Raw genomic sequence first — 14607 nt, forward strand, 5'->3', positions numbered from 1 at the left:
TCTCCGCCCGGACCGCAGTGTCTCCGCGTCTCCGCGCCCGTCCGGGGCTCGGAGCGGAGCGTGTTGGAGCGGCGGCCGCGGCCCCGGGCGGGGGTGCGGGCCCGCGGGGGCGGCGTTGGGCGCCTTCCTCCGTCAGTCCCTCCCCGGCAGCGCGGGGGGTGGGGGGTGGGGGCCGGCGCGGCCGCCGCTCGGCGCCTTTAAGGGAGCGGGAGGGAGCGGCGAGGCGGCGGCGGCTGCGGTGGCGGCGGCCGCGGCGAGCGGGGCGGGGGCGCGGGGCGCGGCGCTCGGAGTCCGCTCGCGGCCGGAGGCGGCTGGGCGGCCGGGGCCGGGCTGGGAGCCGCGAGGAGCGCGCGCAGCGCCGCCGGAGCCCGCCGCCCTGGCCATGGCCAAGGCGGGCCGTGCAGGTGAGGGCGGGCGCCGGGAGGGCCGGGCCGCCGGCGGGGGGAGGGACTCACGCGGCTCGAGGTGGGGGGGCCGCCGGTCCAGGTGAGCCCCCGGCACAGGTGGGCGGAGGTTCTGGGCGGGCTAAGCGGGCGGCGGCGCGGCCGGCCCCCTGGGAGCGTGGAGAGGGGGCTCCGCGCGCCCCGCGTCCTTCCTGCGCCCCCGGTCACCTCGTGGGACACCGCGTACCCTCGCCACCGCCCCTCTGGAAAGGGCTAGGTCCGCGGCGCCCCTGCCCGGCCCGGCGGAGGGGAACGATCGCCACCTTCCCGAGACCCTGGGCATACCCGGACGCGGGGACCGAAGGCGAGGTCCCACGGCTGCCGCTCCATCCCGCGCCCCCCCCCCCCACCACCCCCAGCGCCAACCAGGACGCGCCCCCTTGTCCTGCCTCTCTCGCTATCCAGGACGCGACAATCCCCCGCCCCCAGCTCAGGCAGGAGACCCAGATTTCTTCTGGGGAAGGAGGGGTGCTCTGCTCCGCACCGGCTAGTGAGCCGTCCCGCCCCCTCCCCCTCCCGGACCCTGGGAAGCAGAGCCTCAGGGGCCAAGGTCTGAAGTGGGGGGGGGGCGGGGGGGCGGTGCTCTTCTGCGGTCCCCAGGGCTCTGCCCTCCCCCAGACCCAGGCCGTGTAGTCCGGGGTGTGAGGGAGTGGGCGTTAGTCATTTGTTCATTCATTCAGCCAGACGTTCATTCACCAACATCTGCTTTGTGCCAGGCCCAGAGCTGGGCACTGGGATGAGGAGGTGGACCAGACGTTGCTCCTGTTCGCACTCTCTCGCCCGAGGGTGCCTTGGGAGGGCGCTGCAATGAGAGTGGCAGCAAGCCTGGTCGCAGCAGGGCCGCTTTCGAGGCTGGCATGTGTAAATCTCCCATGAACTCACACCCAGCCTGTGACGTTGGCAGGTGCCATCGCACCCCCTCGGACTCAGCAATGGTTTGACATGAACCCCACCCTCTCTCCATCAGTGGTGGCAGTGATGGAATGAGTGTGAGTTCACTTCTGTACACACTTGGAGTGGATTCTGCTGGGCTGTGTGTGTATAAATCCACTGCCACCCCTCGCATGCTGCCCTGATCTTGGGCCGGGTCCCGATGCTCCTATACATATGCTGGGTGTGCGCTTTGGGTGCCTGAGAATATACTCCCGTTCTGTCCCCAGGAGTCCTGTCGGGGTGGGGCTGGTTGTGTGCGACACAGCCAGTGAGGAACACATCTAAACATTCCCTTTCTCACTTCCCTCCCTTTTCCTCTCCAAAGGGAGGCTCCAGGAGATGACACCCATCGGGCTGGAAAAAGCGGTCTCCCTGGGTCCTTGCCCACCCCCATTCCTCCCACGAGAGAACATGGCAGGTGTGTGTCCCACCCACTGTCCTCGCTCCCTGTGTGCACGCGTGTGCAAGTTCATGCGCACCCCTTGCACACATCACCTACCCGAGCATTGTCAACACAACAGCAGTTAACAATTGCTGCTTTTATGAGGCACCAGGCTATGTGCACCACCATCCCGGGAGGCAGGAAGTGTTGCTCTTCCCTTTTGAAAACATCTGCAAACAGAAACTCAAAGAAATAGCTCCCTCCAGGTGGCCCAGGGGGTCTGGGCAGAGCCTGGATGTCGGGCCAGACTGTAAGGACTTCTAATGATGGATTTTCTCCATTGCTACCCTCAGAGGTTCCAGCCCCTCCACCTTGGTCTGTGGGTCGCTTGGTCTCTAGACCGAGAGTCTGTGGGAATTTGTTCCTGTGACAGGTGAAGAACTGCTCTGCCCTGAGCACCAGTGCCTCGTGCTATTCTAACATCTTGTCTTTCCTGCTGCAATTTCATGCTCGGACCTTTCCCTCAGGGCAGCACAGACCTCCTTCTCCTCCGTGGGTCCAATAGCCCAAGTTCATCTCTCCCATGCTCAGCTGCCACCCCAAGGAGCCTTTGGGATCGACCCTAGCAAAATCGGATTACTCCTCTTCTTCTGAGCTCTTTCAGGCTCCTTTGCATTTTGTAAAAGTCCCTTCTCTTCCTAAGCCTTCTAAGCTTGCTGACTTGAAGACAGCAGGCAGCATGGAGACTGAAGTCTGTGAGGATGGACTGGTGAGCTTTATAACAGAGTGAGTCCTCGGAGACAGGAGCCCAGGTCCTTCTCTTTACGGCTAGAGAAACTGAGGTCCAAGGAGGGGATGTAACACAGACAGGGGTGGCTATTCAGGACCATCTACTGTGGATGGACAGACTGATAGTCAGAAATGATCAAGCCTTCACCCTGGGGGTGACATTAGAACTGAGGAAGGGTGAAGGCTGTGAGAATCTGGCCTGTGAATGAAAGAGTCTGCTCTGTGGCCTATGAGGTGTTCTGTCTAAATCTGGCCAAGGGGGCCATTGACTAGAGATAGAGGTTTGGGCCTCAGAGCCACCCTAGTGCCTGACTCCAAGGTCATTGCACTGTAGTCTAGTGAGAGCGGCCTGGACTTGTGCAGTGCACACCCTGAGCAACCAGCCATGGCTGTGTCAACGGAGTCACACAGGAGCTGAAGGGAGGCAGTGAAAGGAGCTTCCATGTTGACAGCAGAACCCAGGTACAAGAGAAAATGTAATCAAGTCTTAGAAAGGATTGGATAAACGGCAGAGGGTAGATCCCAAATGGGAAGATTTCAGTCACACAGACCAGGATGGTTATGGTGCCCTGTGTCCAGTCTGGAGAGAAAAGGCTAGTCAAGGAGAGCCCTTGGTCTTGGCTTGAGGGTGCACTCGATCTGCTGGACAAAGTAGGAGAGATGCTACCTATGGGATGAAAGTCTGTCGTAGGGAGGAGAGTGGGAGAGTGGGGAGGGTCTGGGAAATGACCTCTTACAACACAGAGCTACCTGGGTGGCAGGCCTCAAGTGTGTTGTAGACAGGGAGGAGGCCAATGGGGTCTTGGAACAGTGAGGGCTGAATTCCTCTAGAAGCTGGGCCTTTAAAGGCTGGCAGAATTTGGACAGAAAGGTGGCAAGGTGCAGGTAAGCCTCGTGGTCTTGGGAATGGGAAAAATGTGCCTGTAGAAGGTGTGAAGGGGGTGCGTGGGGAAGAGGTACCCAAGGGTGGAGGAAGCTGGCTGGCTGGGGAGAAGGTTCCTGGAGGGACACAGAGGGCTGCGGGAAACTCTGGAGACTATGGAAGATGGGAGGGATGCGTAAGGTTTGGGTGTTTTGACAGATCCCTCCTGGGAGGGCAGAGAGAGAGGCCAGCCAGGCAGGGCTCAGTAGGGGAGGGTTTGCGCTGGTTCCTGCCAGCCACTGGGCCCCTCCCTTCCTCCCTACGCCCCTCTGGCCTTAGCAGGTTGGCAGGCATGTCAACCCCGGGGGCAGGGCAAGTGGAAGGCCCCCACCGCCGGGCAGGAGCCAGGAAGGTTTTTGTACCTCTCTGGTTGGGCCAGTGCTGCCGTCTGGAGAGGCCGGGTGGGGGCCCTAGGGCTGGGCCTTCTTCCAGGCTGGAGGAACCAGTTTACTTGCTCCCAGGTGTTGGGGAGGAGCCAGCAGGCTGGAGTGTATCAAACCCGTAATTTGAGTCAGTAAAATACTGATCCTTTAGGAGCAGAGCTGGGGGCACGCCTTCAGAAACTCATGTTCAAAACGTTCTCCCAGAGCTGACACTGAGGCCTGGGGAGGAGGGCCCAGTGGAAAAAGGTGGTGGCAGATTCGGGCCCAGAGCCTGTGTCTCCAGAGTTTTGGTTTGAATCCAGTTCTGCTGTGTCGGCTGCCCTCTCACTATCCCAAAGTCAGACCTCCTCCTGGGCCTCTGATTTGTGGTCCCCGGGTGGTGTGTATGGGGGGATGGGGGTGGGGCAGGTGGCCGGATCCCTCAGAGGACAGAATGTTTTGGAACTTGGGAAAGGGACCAGCTCTGGGAGTCTCAGGACTTTGGGGAAGAGCCAGGAGATTTGAGGCACCACTCAGAAACTCCCGAGCCTGGAGTACCAGGATGGCTTTGCTGTGTATCTGCCGAAGGGCCTCATGATTCTACGTGGAGACGGCAAATGCACCTTTGCCGTTCCTAGGGAGCCATGCATGCTTGCTCAGTCACTTCAGTTATGTCTTTCTCTGTGTGACCCCATGGACTGCAGTCTGCCAGGCTCCACGGTCCATGCGATTCTCCAGGCAAGGATACTGGAGTGGGTTGCCATTTTCTACTCCAGGGGATCTTCCGGACCCAGGGATCGATCCCATTTCTCTTACATCTCCTGCTTTGGCAGGTGGGTTCTTTACCACTCCGGCCACCTGGGAAGGCCCTAAGGAGATGGCTAGGGGCAAATCAGACACCAGTGCCCCAACTCACAGCCCCTCTAAAGCTCTGCCTCCAGGAAGCCTCAGCGGCCTCCTGTGCAGCCCGTAGAAGTGCTGGAGCTTGGGCCTGCCTCTGGTTCCTCTGCTGAGTTACCTGTCCTAGCAGTCGACCTGGCAGGTCCCAGCAGGCCCCAGCTTGAGACCCTTTGGTGCCTCTTAGCCCTGCCTGTGGTGAGGTGTGTGGGGTGGTGAGTCAACAGCACAGTTCGTAAAATAGAGTCCCACAACGAGCACGTGATCCTGGGCCCATAAACCCTGGTGGGGGTCTTGGCTAGAGTTTGGGAGTCCAGTGGTAGCACACAGAGTCTGAGGACATGGCTAGACCCCCTTTTCTGGGGCCCTGTCTGTGTCAGACTGGCCAGAATGTGTGATGCTTTCTCATGTATGTCTTAGTGGACAGTGATAGTTCATGGCTAGAAGAGTCTTGGAGATCTTCCTGTCCTGCCTGTTAATTGTGCGGGTGGGAGATCAAGGCCAAAAAGGCAAAAGGTTTTTCTCTGAGCTCTGGTGTCTTTAAGAACAGAGGCTGTGAACTCCCAAGACCAGTGAGGCCTTGAGGACTGGGGGCTTCTTTTCGATCTGGGTGCCTCCTAGAAATTCCCTGGGATTCCAGGCTTGGGAGAGGGTCAGTGATTAGCATTCTAGGAACAATCTGGCTCATTTTGGATAGCAGTCAACATGCTTTCCTATCCAACACATGCCAGCATCTCTTTGAAGTAGGGCTGATGTCATTCCCATTTCATGGATGAGAAAACTGAGGCCCAGAATGGTTAAGTATCTGATTCCAGGGTCACATATGAAGTTAGAGGCAGAGCTGGTATTAGAACTTATGTCTCTTCTCTTGGATTCAGCATTCCTAGGAATTTGACTGTGTAACAAAGAACAGACCTGGCTCTGTCACTGGTTGCCCTTGAACTGCCCCTCTGGCCTCAGTTCTCTCACCTGTAAAAGGGGAATGAGAAGGAAAGAGTTGTGGGGACAGGGCAGCTCTGACTTTGCTCTAGCTCAAACACTACTCTCTTCCTTCTCAGCCTCTCTCCTGTGGCTTTACCGTGCCTTTCGGCCCCTTACCTCCGTCCATCTCCTTCCTCATGGGGACCCTCCCAGAGGCTGGTGGAGATGGGAGGACAGATGGGGAACCAAGGACAGGCATTTGGAGAGTACCTCCTCCTGGGGGTCCCAGGACCCCAGCCTACCACCACATCTGCAACCAGGAGCTTCGTGGAAAGGGGTGGCCAGGGCCCCCAGGGAAAGGGCTGGGGGTGGGAGCTGGGAGGAGAGAATGCATAACAAATGAGTTTGGAAATCAAATGGGATCTGAGCTCCCCACCCACTCCCTCAAACCTCTTTATACTCCCTCTTTTAAAATTCTTGTTTTCTGAAGAGAAGGAAAATGCTACTCGGCACCCCTTTTGCAAACGAATGGGCGCCTTGGTGAGTCACGCAGGAGGTAAATGCCACCTCCAGGGCCCCGCGTCTGCCTGCCTGCGGGGGCCTGCACAGCTGCGTGGCCACCAGCCCTCTGGGGGTACGTGTGTGGGGTGCCCCCTGCCTGTCAGAGGCTTTGGGGTGGGAACCGGCTCCCTGCAGGGGAGCCCCCACCCTACCACCTCCAGGCTCTCTCCAGGGTGGCATTTTATGAGGTTCAGTTGTGGATGGGACCACAGCTCAAGCTGGGGCCAGGCTGAAAGCAGGCATGTCCATATCAGGGCTTGGTTGGAGACCAGGGGAGGGGCTGCAGGGGCTTGGGCTGTGACCTGTCCGTGGGGTGGATTCAGGACCTTCAGGGAAGGTTTTGTGGCTGTGGGGCTGCCAGGGCTGGGAGCTGGTGGTGGGGCGGGTGGGCAGGTGCTAATGAATCTGTCTCTGGAAGCCAGAGTCCAGGGGCATTAAGTTCTTCTCTCCAGGTATCCTGGCAGGGGCATGGTGCGTGTGCCTGTCTGGAGTCTCATCTTCCTTTTGGATGGTCAGCCTGTTAATTTGCAGACCTAGGGCTGGGGAGGCCAGGGAGGAGGTGTTCCCCCTTCCCAGATGACCTGTTATTCCGGAGGGAGGGAAGTGGCCGTCTGTTAGCCGGGGATGCCAAACAAGGGTTGAAAGCAAAAATAGAAACACGTCGGGCTCTGTGTCTGGGAGGGGCACGGAGTTCTGGTGGATCGGAGAGGCCTCTTCCGAGCCGTCTGCCGCTGATGCTGTGTTTGCTTGCGCAGTGTTTGCAGAGCTCCTGACCTCCTCAGGGACGGATCTAGGTGTGCGGGCTCTGGGCTCAGGCTCCAGGGGCTGCAGCTGTTCCGTGAGCCTGTCTTCAGGGGGTTTGGAGTGGCTGCGGCCCCCCACCCATCCCTCAGACACCTCTGACCTTCCCTGGACGGCTCCCGAGTGGTTCAGCTCACTGCTGTCTGGATCAGAGCTCCTTTTGGCCTCCTGTTCCCTTCTCATCCCCCGACTTCCCACCTCCCGTGAAGCTGGTCTCAGCTGACCGACTCTGGAATCATCCCTTGTGGTAAAAAGAGCTATTTTCAGCCTTCCCATTACTGCCCAGTGGGGGGGGGGGGGTGTTTATCCCTTGCTGCCTTTTTGTTTCTTTCTTGTACAGTGTAAACTGCAGCGGTGTGGAGAGCATTCCACAGCCCCACCTGCGGGGTCCCAGCTGGCAACTCCCTGGTGCTGTGATTGGGCACCAAATGCAAAGCCACCTTTGGGGCAGAGGCCCCCTTGGGCCCCCTCCCTGTGCTATAGTCACCCCAGAATAGCAGGGGGCACCAAGGGTCCCGTGGAGTCACCTCAGCCTTGGCTGGTGGGGGCCACTCTCCTGGCTGCTGCCCCATTCAAACTGATGGCAGCCTTTGGTGACCTTACCAACAAGCTGGCCAGCTCACTGAGGTGGCGGGTGGCGGGGGGGGGGGCTTTTAAAGGAGCCCCCAGCATCCTTTGTTGAGTCTATGACAACCTCCACCCCTAATCTGGCCTCCCCACCCCCTGGTTGGATGCCTGGGTCCCTCCTGGTCTCTGTTCCCTGGTCCACACTGCGGGTCCTGGGGTCATCCAAAGGGGCCCCTCTGTCCTGGTTTTTGGGCCTCCCCTCCCCTCTCCTCTGCCCTTCTGAGGAGCCTGCAGGTGGCAGAGGCATCAGTGGTGAATTGGCAGGGGCACTGGGAGCTCCCGATAGAGGCAGGAGAAAGCTTCTCCGGTATGGAGCAAGAGTCTGGTGGGACAGAGCAGGGACATCTGGGGCTGGAGAGAATTGTTCCAAATAACTCAAAACTGTTGGGAGTCGAATTGGCAGAGCAAAATGAAAGTACAATAGATAGCCAAAGCTATTAATCACTAATTATCTCCTAAATAAAGTAATTAATGGGTTTTTAAGTGGCATATTTATGAGACACCAGCAGGTCTTCAAAAACCACATTTCCTCCCCCCCCCTAGAGCAATGAGTTGGGCCAACCGTGTCCTGCTGGGGAGACTGGGGTTGTCATCCCACCCCCAGGCCAGCCAACTGCCCCACAGGCACCCCCGGGCATGGAGTGTGACTTCATCTGAGCTTCTCCCTTTGTCATCACAAACAGGGAGCAGAGTTCCTCTGAACTGACCTTACTGGGCTGTCCTGGGGACCACAGGAAGTGCCTGCAAAGCCCTGGCAGTGGTGGAAAATGCCGCACAGAATTTAGTGTTAGCTGCAAAAATAGCCTTGAAGTTATATGCTACAGCCCCTTGATGGTGCCCAGTGCTGTTTATGGCCAGAGTCAGGCCGCAGTTGGTGGCTAGAGGCATTGCTTTTCTTTTTTTTTTGAGTCGTTGCTGAATGTGCGGTTGGGTCAAGGCTTAGTTTGTGGCGTGGCCTGTGGTCAGCCTCATGGCCTGTTTGGGATTGGGTCCCAGTTATTCTGTGATTGGGATTGTGACTTGATCTGTGGACAGCTCAAGGTTAGGCTGTGGTTGAGGTCAGGGGTGGGCCGTTGCTAGTCTGAGGAAAATTCTGCAGCCTGGAGTCTCAGCCTCAATCCTTGATTTCACCTCTGGACTGATGGAGCCACCTGGGTGCCCTGGAGACTGTATTCCTTCTGGATCCTCTAGGATCTGGGCTTCAGGTGCTGAGTACCCCAGCACGCAGGCATTTCTGGGGTGCCCGACATGTCCCCTGAAACAGTCCAGCACACGAGCTCATCAGTGGTGCATACAACAGTTTGGGAGATAGTTAGGACCTGTTTCTATAGCAACCAACCCCCAACCAGCACTGGTTTCCTTCAATAATGCCTTTTTCTGGAAGCAGCTTCTCCTGGCCTCTTGTTTCTCCCTGGGTGGCCCCATAGCCCCTTGAAGGCTGAGCATGGGCTGGTTGGCCCTGACTGCTCTTGTCAGGCTCATCCTGACCCAGAGAGGGGGCCTGAGGACATTCCCTATGGGATGCTTTCCTGAGAGAGGACCCTCCTGAGATCTACCTGGTGCTGGGCCATGCTGAGCATAACAAGAACTTTCTCTGTGCCCGGTTCTGGGCTAGGAGAAGCTACAGGCCTGGGTAGGATACCTACTGTGTGTCTGCCTGGAGGAACCCACAGCCCAGTGGAGCAGCCTGGCCTGGACCTAGTCTGCAGATAGGTGCCCTGATGGGCGTAGGTAGAGGATGTTATGAAACAAAGAAGAGGCAGGTGCCTGGACCAGCATGGGGGTCAAGGAAGGCTTTCAGTTGGGAGATGGGGGGCTGGGGTTGGAGGGTATTTCAGGTAGCAGGAGCTTCAGGAGCAAAATCTTGGAGGGAAAGAACATGTCATGGTGGAGCCAGGGTGCTTCCCAGTGGTGACATGTTACTGGAACCCAGACTGATGATGGATGGTGGGGCTCAGAGAGATTGCAGGTCCTGGCTTTAGGTAGCTCAAGATCTGGGGAAGGGGGGCAGACAAGACACAGCTGCAGGGAGCTGCGCCGGCAGAGAGGAGAGAGGCCAGCCGTGCACAGAAGCAGCCCTGAGAGTGTCAGAGCTCAGGCTATTCTAGCCCCTGGGAGAGGCGAGCAGTTCCTGCCCTGCCCTCGGGGCTCCCATTCCAGGGGCTGGAGAAGGAGAGGGGCCCACCCTGGGAGCGTCCACTGTGAAAGGATCAAAGAAAGCCCCGTGGATATCATGATTTATTTATTTTATTTAACAAACCCTTTTATAGCACTGTCTGAGTGCCAGGCACTCTGCCAAACCTTTCTCAAATATTCATTCATGTGATCCTTCCAGCAGCTCTAGAAGGGGACTGTTATAATCCCCATTTTACAGAGGAGGAGACTGAGGCACAGCGTGCTGTAGTGACATTTATTAAGATCACTTACAGGGGAAGTGGCAGAGCTGGGATATGAACCAGCCCTTCCCTGGTGGCTCCGATGGTAAAGAATCTGCCTGCAATGCAGGAGACCCAGGATCAGTCCCTGGGTCGGGAAGATCCCCTGGAGAAGGGAATGGCAACCCACTCTAGTATTCTTGCCTGAAAAAATTTCATGGACAGAAGAGCCTGTCTTTTCACTACTGGGAGCAGGGGTGGACATGAGAGGTGAGGAAGGCAGGGCTCCGGGAGGAAGGGCAGAGAGGAGGTGGGTCACATCCCTCCCTCCCACTCCCCAGCCCCTCTAGTCCCCTCTCGCACCCCTGCCTGCCTGTAGGAGCTTTTCCCAGATTCTGTGCATCTCTCACTGCGTCCAGCATGTAGAAGGACCCCTGGGACCTCAGGTCAGAGCTGAGGAGCAGTGAAGTGTGATTCTAGGTGTGTGTGTGTCTGTATGTGTGTGCCTGTGTGGGCCACATTTGGGCTCTGGACTCTACATGTCCTGGCTTCCCAGGTGGCTCAGCGGCAAAGAATCTGCCTGCAATGCAAGACCTGCGGGAGATATAGGTTTGATCCCTGGGCCAGGAAGATCCCCTGGAGGAGGGCATGGCAAATCATTCCAGTATTCTTGCCTGGAGAATCCCACGGACAGAGGAGCCTGGCAGGCTACAGTTCACAGGGTCACAAAGAGTTGGACATGACTGAAGTGACTGAGCATGCATGCATGCTCTCTACATGTCGGTGTCCACGGGGCTCCCGCTGTCCACGGGGCTCCCGCTCTCCTCAGGGCAGCCTGATGATTTAGCAGCATCGATGGTCAGCAGTTAGACCCAGATGCTTGTGCTTGTAGGACCCGCCATTCTCATGCCCGTGTGTGTGTGTGTGTGTGTGTGGACACAGGAGACAGACACCGGAGACAAGGGGCCTGCCTGAATGAGCCCTTTTCTTCCGAGGCACAGATTGCTGGGATCCAGCAGGCTGGCCAGGTCTCAGTTTCAGATGTGTGCTCAGGCGGGACTGGGCACAGAAGCTGTGGCCACGGGCAGCAGGCTCAGTGCCGGGCACCCACTTTGGCCAGCTCAGAGGTGCTGTGACTGCCTGGAGGCCTGAACATCGGCCGGTGTCACTTGAACCCCTGCAGGGCCACGGCGGTCACAGCAGGCGCCCATGTTCCCTCCCTCGCTCTTACACTTGAGGAGAAATTTCTGGGTCCAGCGTCTCTAGGAAATGGCCTAAGAGATTGCTTTGACCCCTGTCTCCCCTCCCTCTCCCACGCCCCCTGGCCAACTCTGCCCCCACTTCCTTTAAGGCTCAGTTCTGCCTCCTCCTCCAGGAAGGCCTCCAGGCTGCCTGCCTCTGGGAGGTGCTGTCTACACCTCTCTGGGCTCAGTTGATGTGGTATTTCACCCAGGGGCCAGGTCACCCACCCCCTCCTTTGTCCCATGCTCTGTGCCAGGCCATGTAGGCTGGGCCCCGAGGCTGGCACTGAGGCCAGGGATTGAACCCATTCAGCTTTGTCAGAGTTCCTACCTCCTGGGCAGCATCTGGTTCAAGGTCTGGCCCAGGAGGAGTTGGCCAATGCCGCCTGCCTCCCTCATTTTACCGGGTCAGGGCTTTCCCCGCTGTGGACTCTCTTTCCCCTCAGACTGGGCTCCTGAGAGCAGGGTGGTGTCTCCCTTCTGGGGTGGGGGGCTCTGACCCTCAGGCTGGGGCTGCCCTGGGGACCTGGTAGAGGGCAGAGCACCCACTGTTGTCTCCTGTCTGTCTGTCCGTCTTCCAATTCCTGTGTCCATGGGAGCCAGGGCTAAGGTGGGGAAGCGGGTGAACACTGGCTGTGCTGATGCTGGGGAGACCCAAGCCTGTGACAAAGTCAGGGAGACTGTACTGGGCCTGATGGTGGTGGGCAGATGGATCAGGAGAGGGGCAGGAATGGCTCCCCGCAGCCCCTCCCCCTGTACCCCGCTCCTCTGAGCTCTGCTGGGGGACCAGTGCATCATGGGGTGTGAAGGATCGGTTGTTTCTTTGGATTGCCAGGCAAGGATTGGGGTATTCCCCTTTTTCTTTTATCCTGATTTAGAGGTTTTTTTTTTTTTTTTTGGTCTGTGCTGGATGGCTTGTGGGATCTTAGTCCCCTGACCAGGGATCAAACCCGGAACCTCCTGGAGTCAGATGGACCTGGGTTCAGATCTTGCCTCCATCCCTTATGAGCTTTATGACTTCAATTGAATGACATCACGCCTCTGAACTTTATTTCCTGAACTGTAAGATGGGAATTCACGACACCTGCTCTATAGGACTGAGTTAGGATGACTTTAGAAAATACCTGTGAAGCTGCCAGCAGATCATTTTTTTTTTTTTTGTTCATTTGCTTGTTTAACAAACACCACTTGGCTGTCTTCTGCCTGGGACCTTGTACTGGACACAGAATGCAGAGAGGTGAAGGACAGGGACCTACCTCTTGGAGGTTGTGCTTCTGGGCCTTTGCTCTCACTGTTCTGGGATCTTGGCACCCACCTTCTCTGACTCTCAAGCCCATATGTGGCCTTTGGTGACCTGACCTGAGACTCCCTACCCCTTGGAAGACTTCCTGAAACTCTTGGGCATCTGGGTCCCCTCTTCTGGAAATAGGCAGGTGATAGACTCTGGATAGAGGTGAGAACCTTAAAACCCAGCTGTCCTGAGCTCCCATCTGTGACAGGCAGGTGAGCCCTCCCTGCCCGGACTCCATTTCCTCTCTCACCTCTTCTTATACCCGACTCCCCCTCTGTCACTGGCTCCAGCCACGTGGGTTTCTTTCTGCCCCTCACAGGTAACTTTGGCCCTGCAGTTCCTTCACCCAGGAAGGCTCTTATTCTCATCCCCTGCCTGTCCATGCCACACATGTGTGCCAGGGACGTGCGTGCACACACACGGATGGATACACCAGCGCTTAGCATGTCTGGCTCTTTCTCACCGTCCAAGTCTCCACTGACCCGCCACATTTTCAGAGAAGTCTCCCCCTCATGCCCTCCCAAGACTCTATATCAGTGTTTTCCTTTTTTGAAATATTACCTTTGCCGTTTGCTAAAAACAAAACAAAACAAAAACAAAAAAAAAAACACCTGCATGCTGGAGGAAGAGATGAAGGGAACATCTTCCTCCAGAAGTCAGGTGACAGCTGCTTTTTAACATGATCTGTCCTTTTTTTTAAAAAATAATTTTATTTATTGGTTTTATATTTGGCTGTGCTGGGTCTTCATTGCTGCTCGAGTTTTTCTCTAGTTGTGGAGATTGGGGGCAACTCTCTGGTTGCGATGCGTGGCCTTCTCATTTCAGTGGCTTCTCTTGTTGTGGAGCGTGGGTTCTAGGGGCCCCGGGGCTTCAGTAGTTGTGGCGTGTGGGCTCAGCAGTTGCAGTTCCTGGGCTCTAGAGCATAGACTCAGTAGTTGTAGCACACGGGCTCAATTGTACCATGGCAATGTGGGATCTTCCCGGACCAGGGACTGAACCTGTGTGTTCTGCGTTGGCAGGCAAGCCGCCAGGGAAGCCCACAGGATCCATTCTTATAAGTTCTTTTTTGCACCAGGGTAGATAACTGAGATCCCCCGACGTATTGAATACCTACCTTTCCAGAGGCTGTTTTGAGCAGCCTATCTGCAAAGAGGGAAGGACTGTAGCAGGTTTAAACAAACAGGGTGTGTATTTAAAAACCAGTGAAGGCCACAAATCAATCAATGTAATACACCACATTAACAAATTGAAAGATAAAAACCATATGATTATCTCAATAGATGCAGAAAAAGCCTTTGACAAAATTCAACATCCATTTATGATTAAAACTCTCCAGAAAGCAGGAATAGAAGGAACATACCTCAACATAATAAAAGCTATATATGACAAACCCACAGCAAGCATCACCCTCAATGGTGAAAAATTGAAAGCATTTCCCCTGAAATCACGAACAAGACAAGGGTGCCCACTCTCACCACTACTATTCAACATAGTTTTGGAAGTTTTGGCCACAGCAATCAGGGCAGAAAAAGAAGTAAAAGGAATCCAGATAGGAAAAGAAGAAGTGAAACTCTCTCTGTTTGCAGATGACATGATCCTCTACATAGAAAACCCTAAAGACTCTACCAGAAAATTACTAGAGCTAATCAACGAATACAGTAAAGTTGCAGGATATAAAATTAACACACAGAAATCTCTTGCATTCCTATACACTAACAATGAGAAAACAGAAAGAGAAATTAAGGAAACGATACCATTCACCATTGCAACAAAAAGGATAAAATACTTAGGAGTATATCTACCTAAAGAAACAAAAGACCTATACATAGAAAACTATAAAACACTGATGAAAGAAATCAAAGAGGACACAAACAGATGGAGAAATATACCGTGTTCAGGGACTGGAAGAATCAATATTGTGAAAATGGCTATACTACCCAAAGCAATCTATAGATTCAACGCAATCCCTATCAAACTACCAACGGTATTTTTCACAGAACAAATAATTTCACAATTTGTATGGAAATACAAAAAACCTCGAATAGCCAAAGTAACCTTGAGA

General features: G+C 55.8%; 1 protein-coding gene across 3 annotated transcripts in view; it reads left to right on the plus strand.

Moving 5' to 3' along the window:
* Nucleotides 1-235: 235 nt before the first annotated feature.
* The window catches only part of PITPNM3 (PITPNM family member 3), a 98074-nt gene continuing 83702 nt past the window's right edge, over nt 236-14607 (plus strand). The window contains exon 1 of one of the 3 annotated variants that reach the window (XM_070478918.1): nt 236-404. In XM_070478918.1, coding sequence (XP_070335019.1) covers nt 383-404 — 22 coding nt within the window. In that variant the 5' untranslated portion in view covers nt 236-382. Of the gene's footprint in view, nt 405-1772; nt 1795-6119; nt 6190-14607 lie in introns of those variants that run through there. The other 2 variants (XM_070478917.1, XM_020882858.2) reach the window with 2 other exon arrangements.

Source organism: Odocoileus virginianus, chromosome 17, assembly GCF_023699985.2.
Source record: "Odocoileus virginianus isolate 20LAN1187 ecotype Illinois chromosome 17, Ovbor_1.2, whole genome shotgun sequence".
Lineage (NCBI taxonomy): Eukaryota > Metazoa > Chordata > Mammalia > Artiodactyla > Cervidae > Odocoileus > Odocoileus virginianus.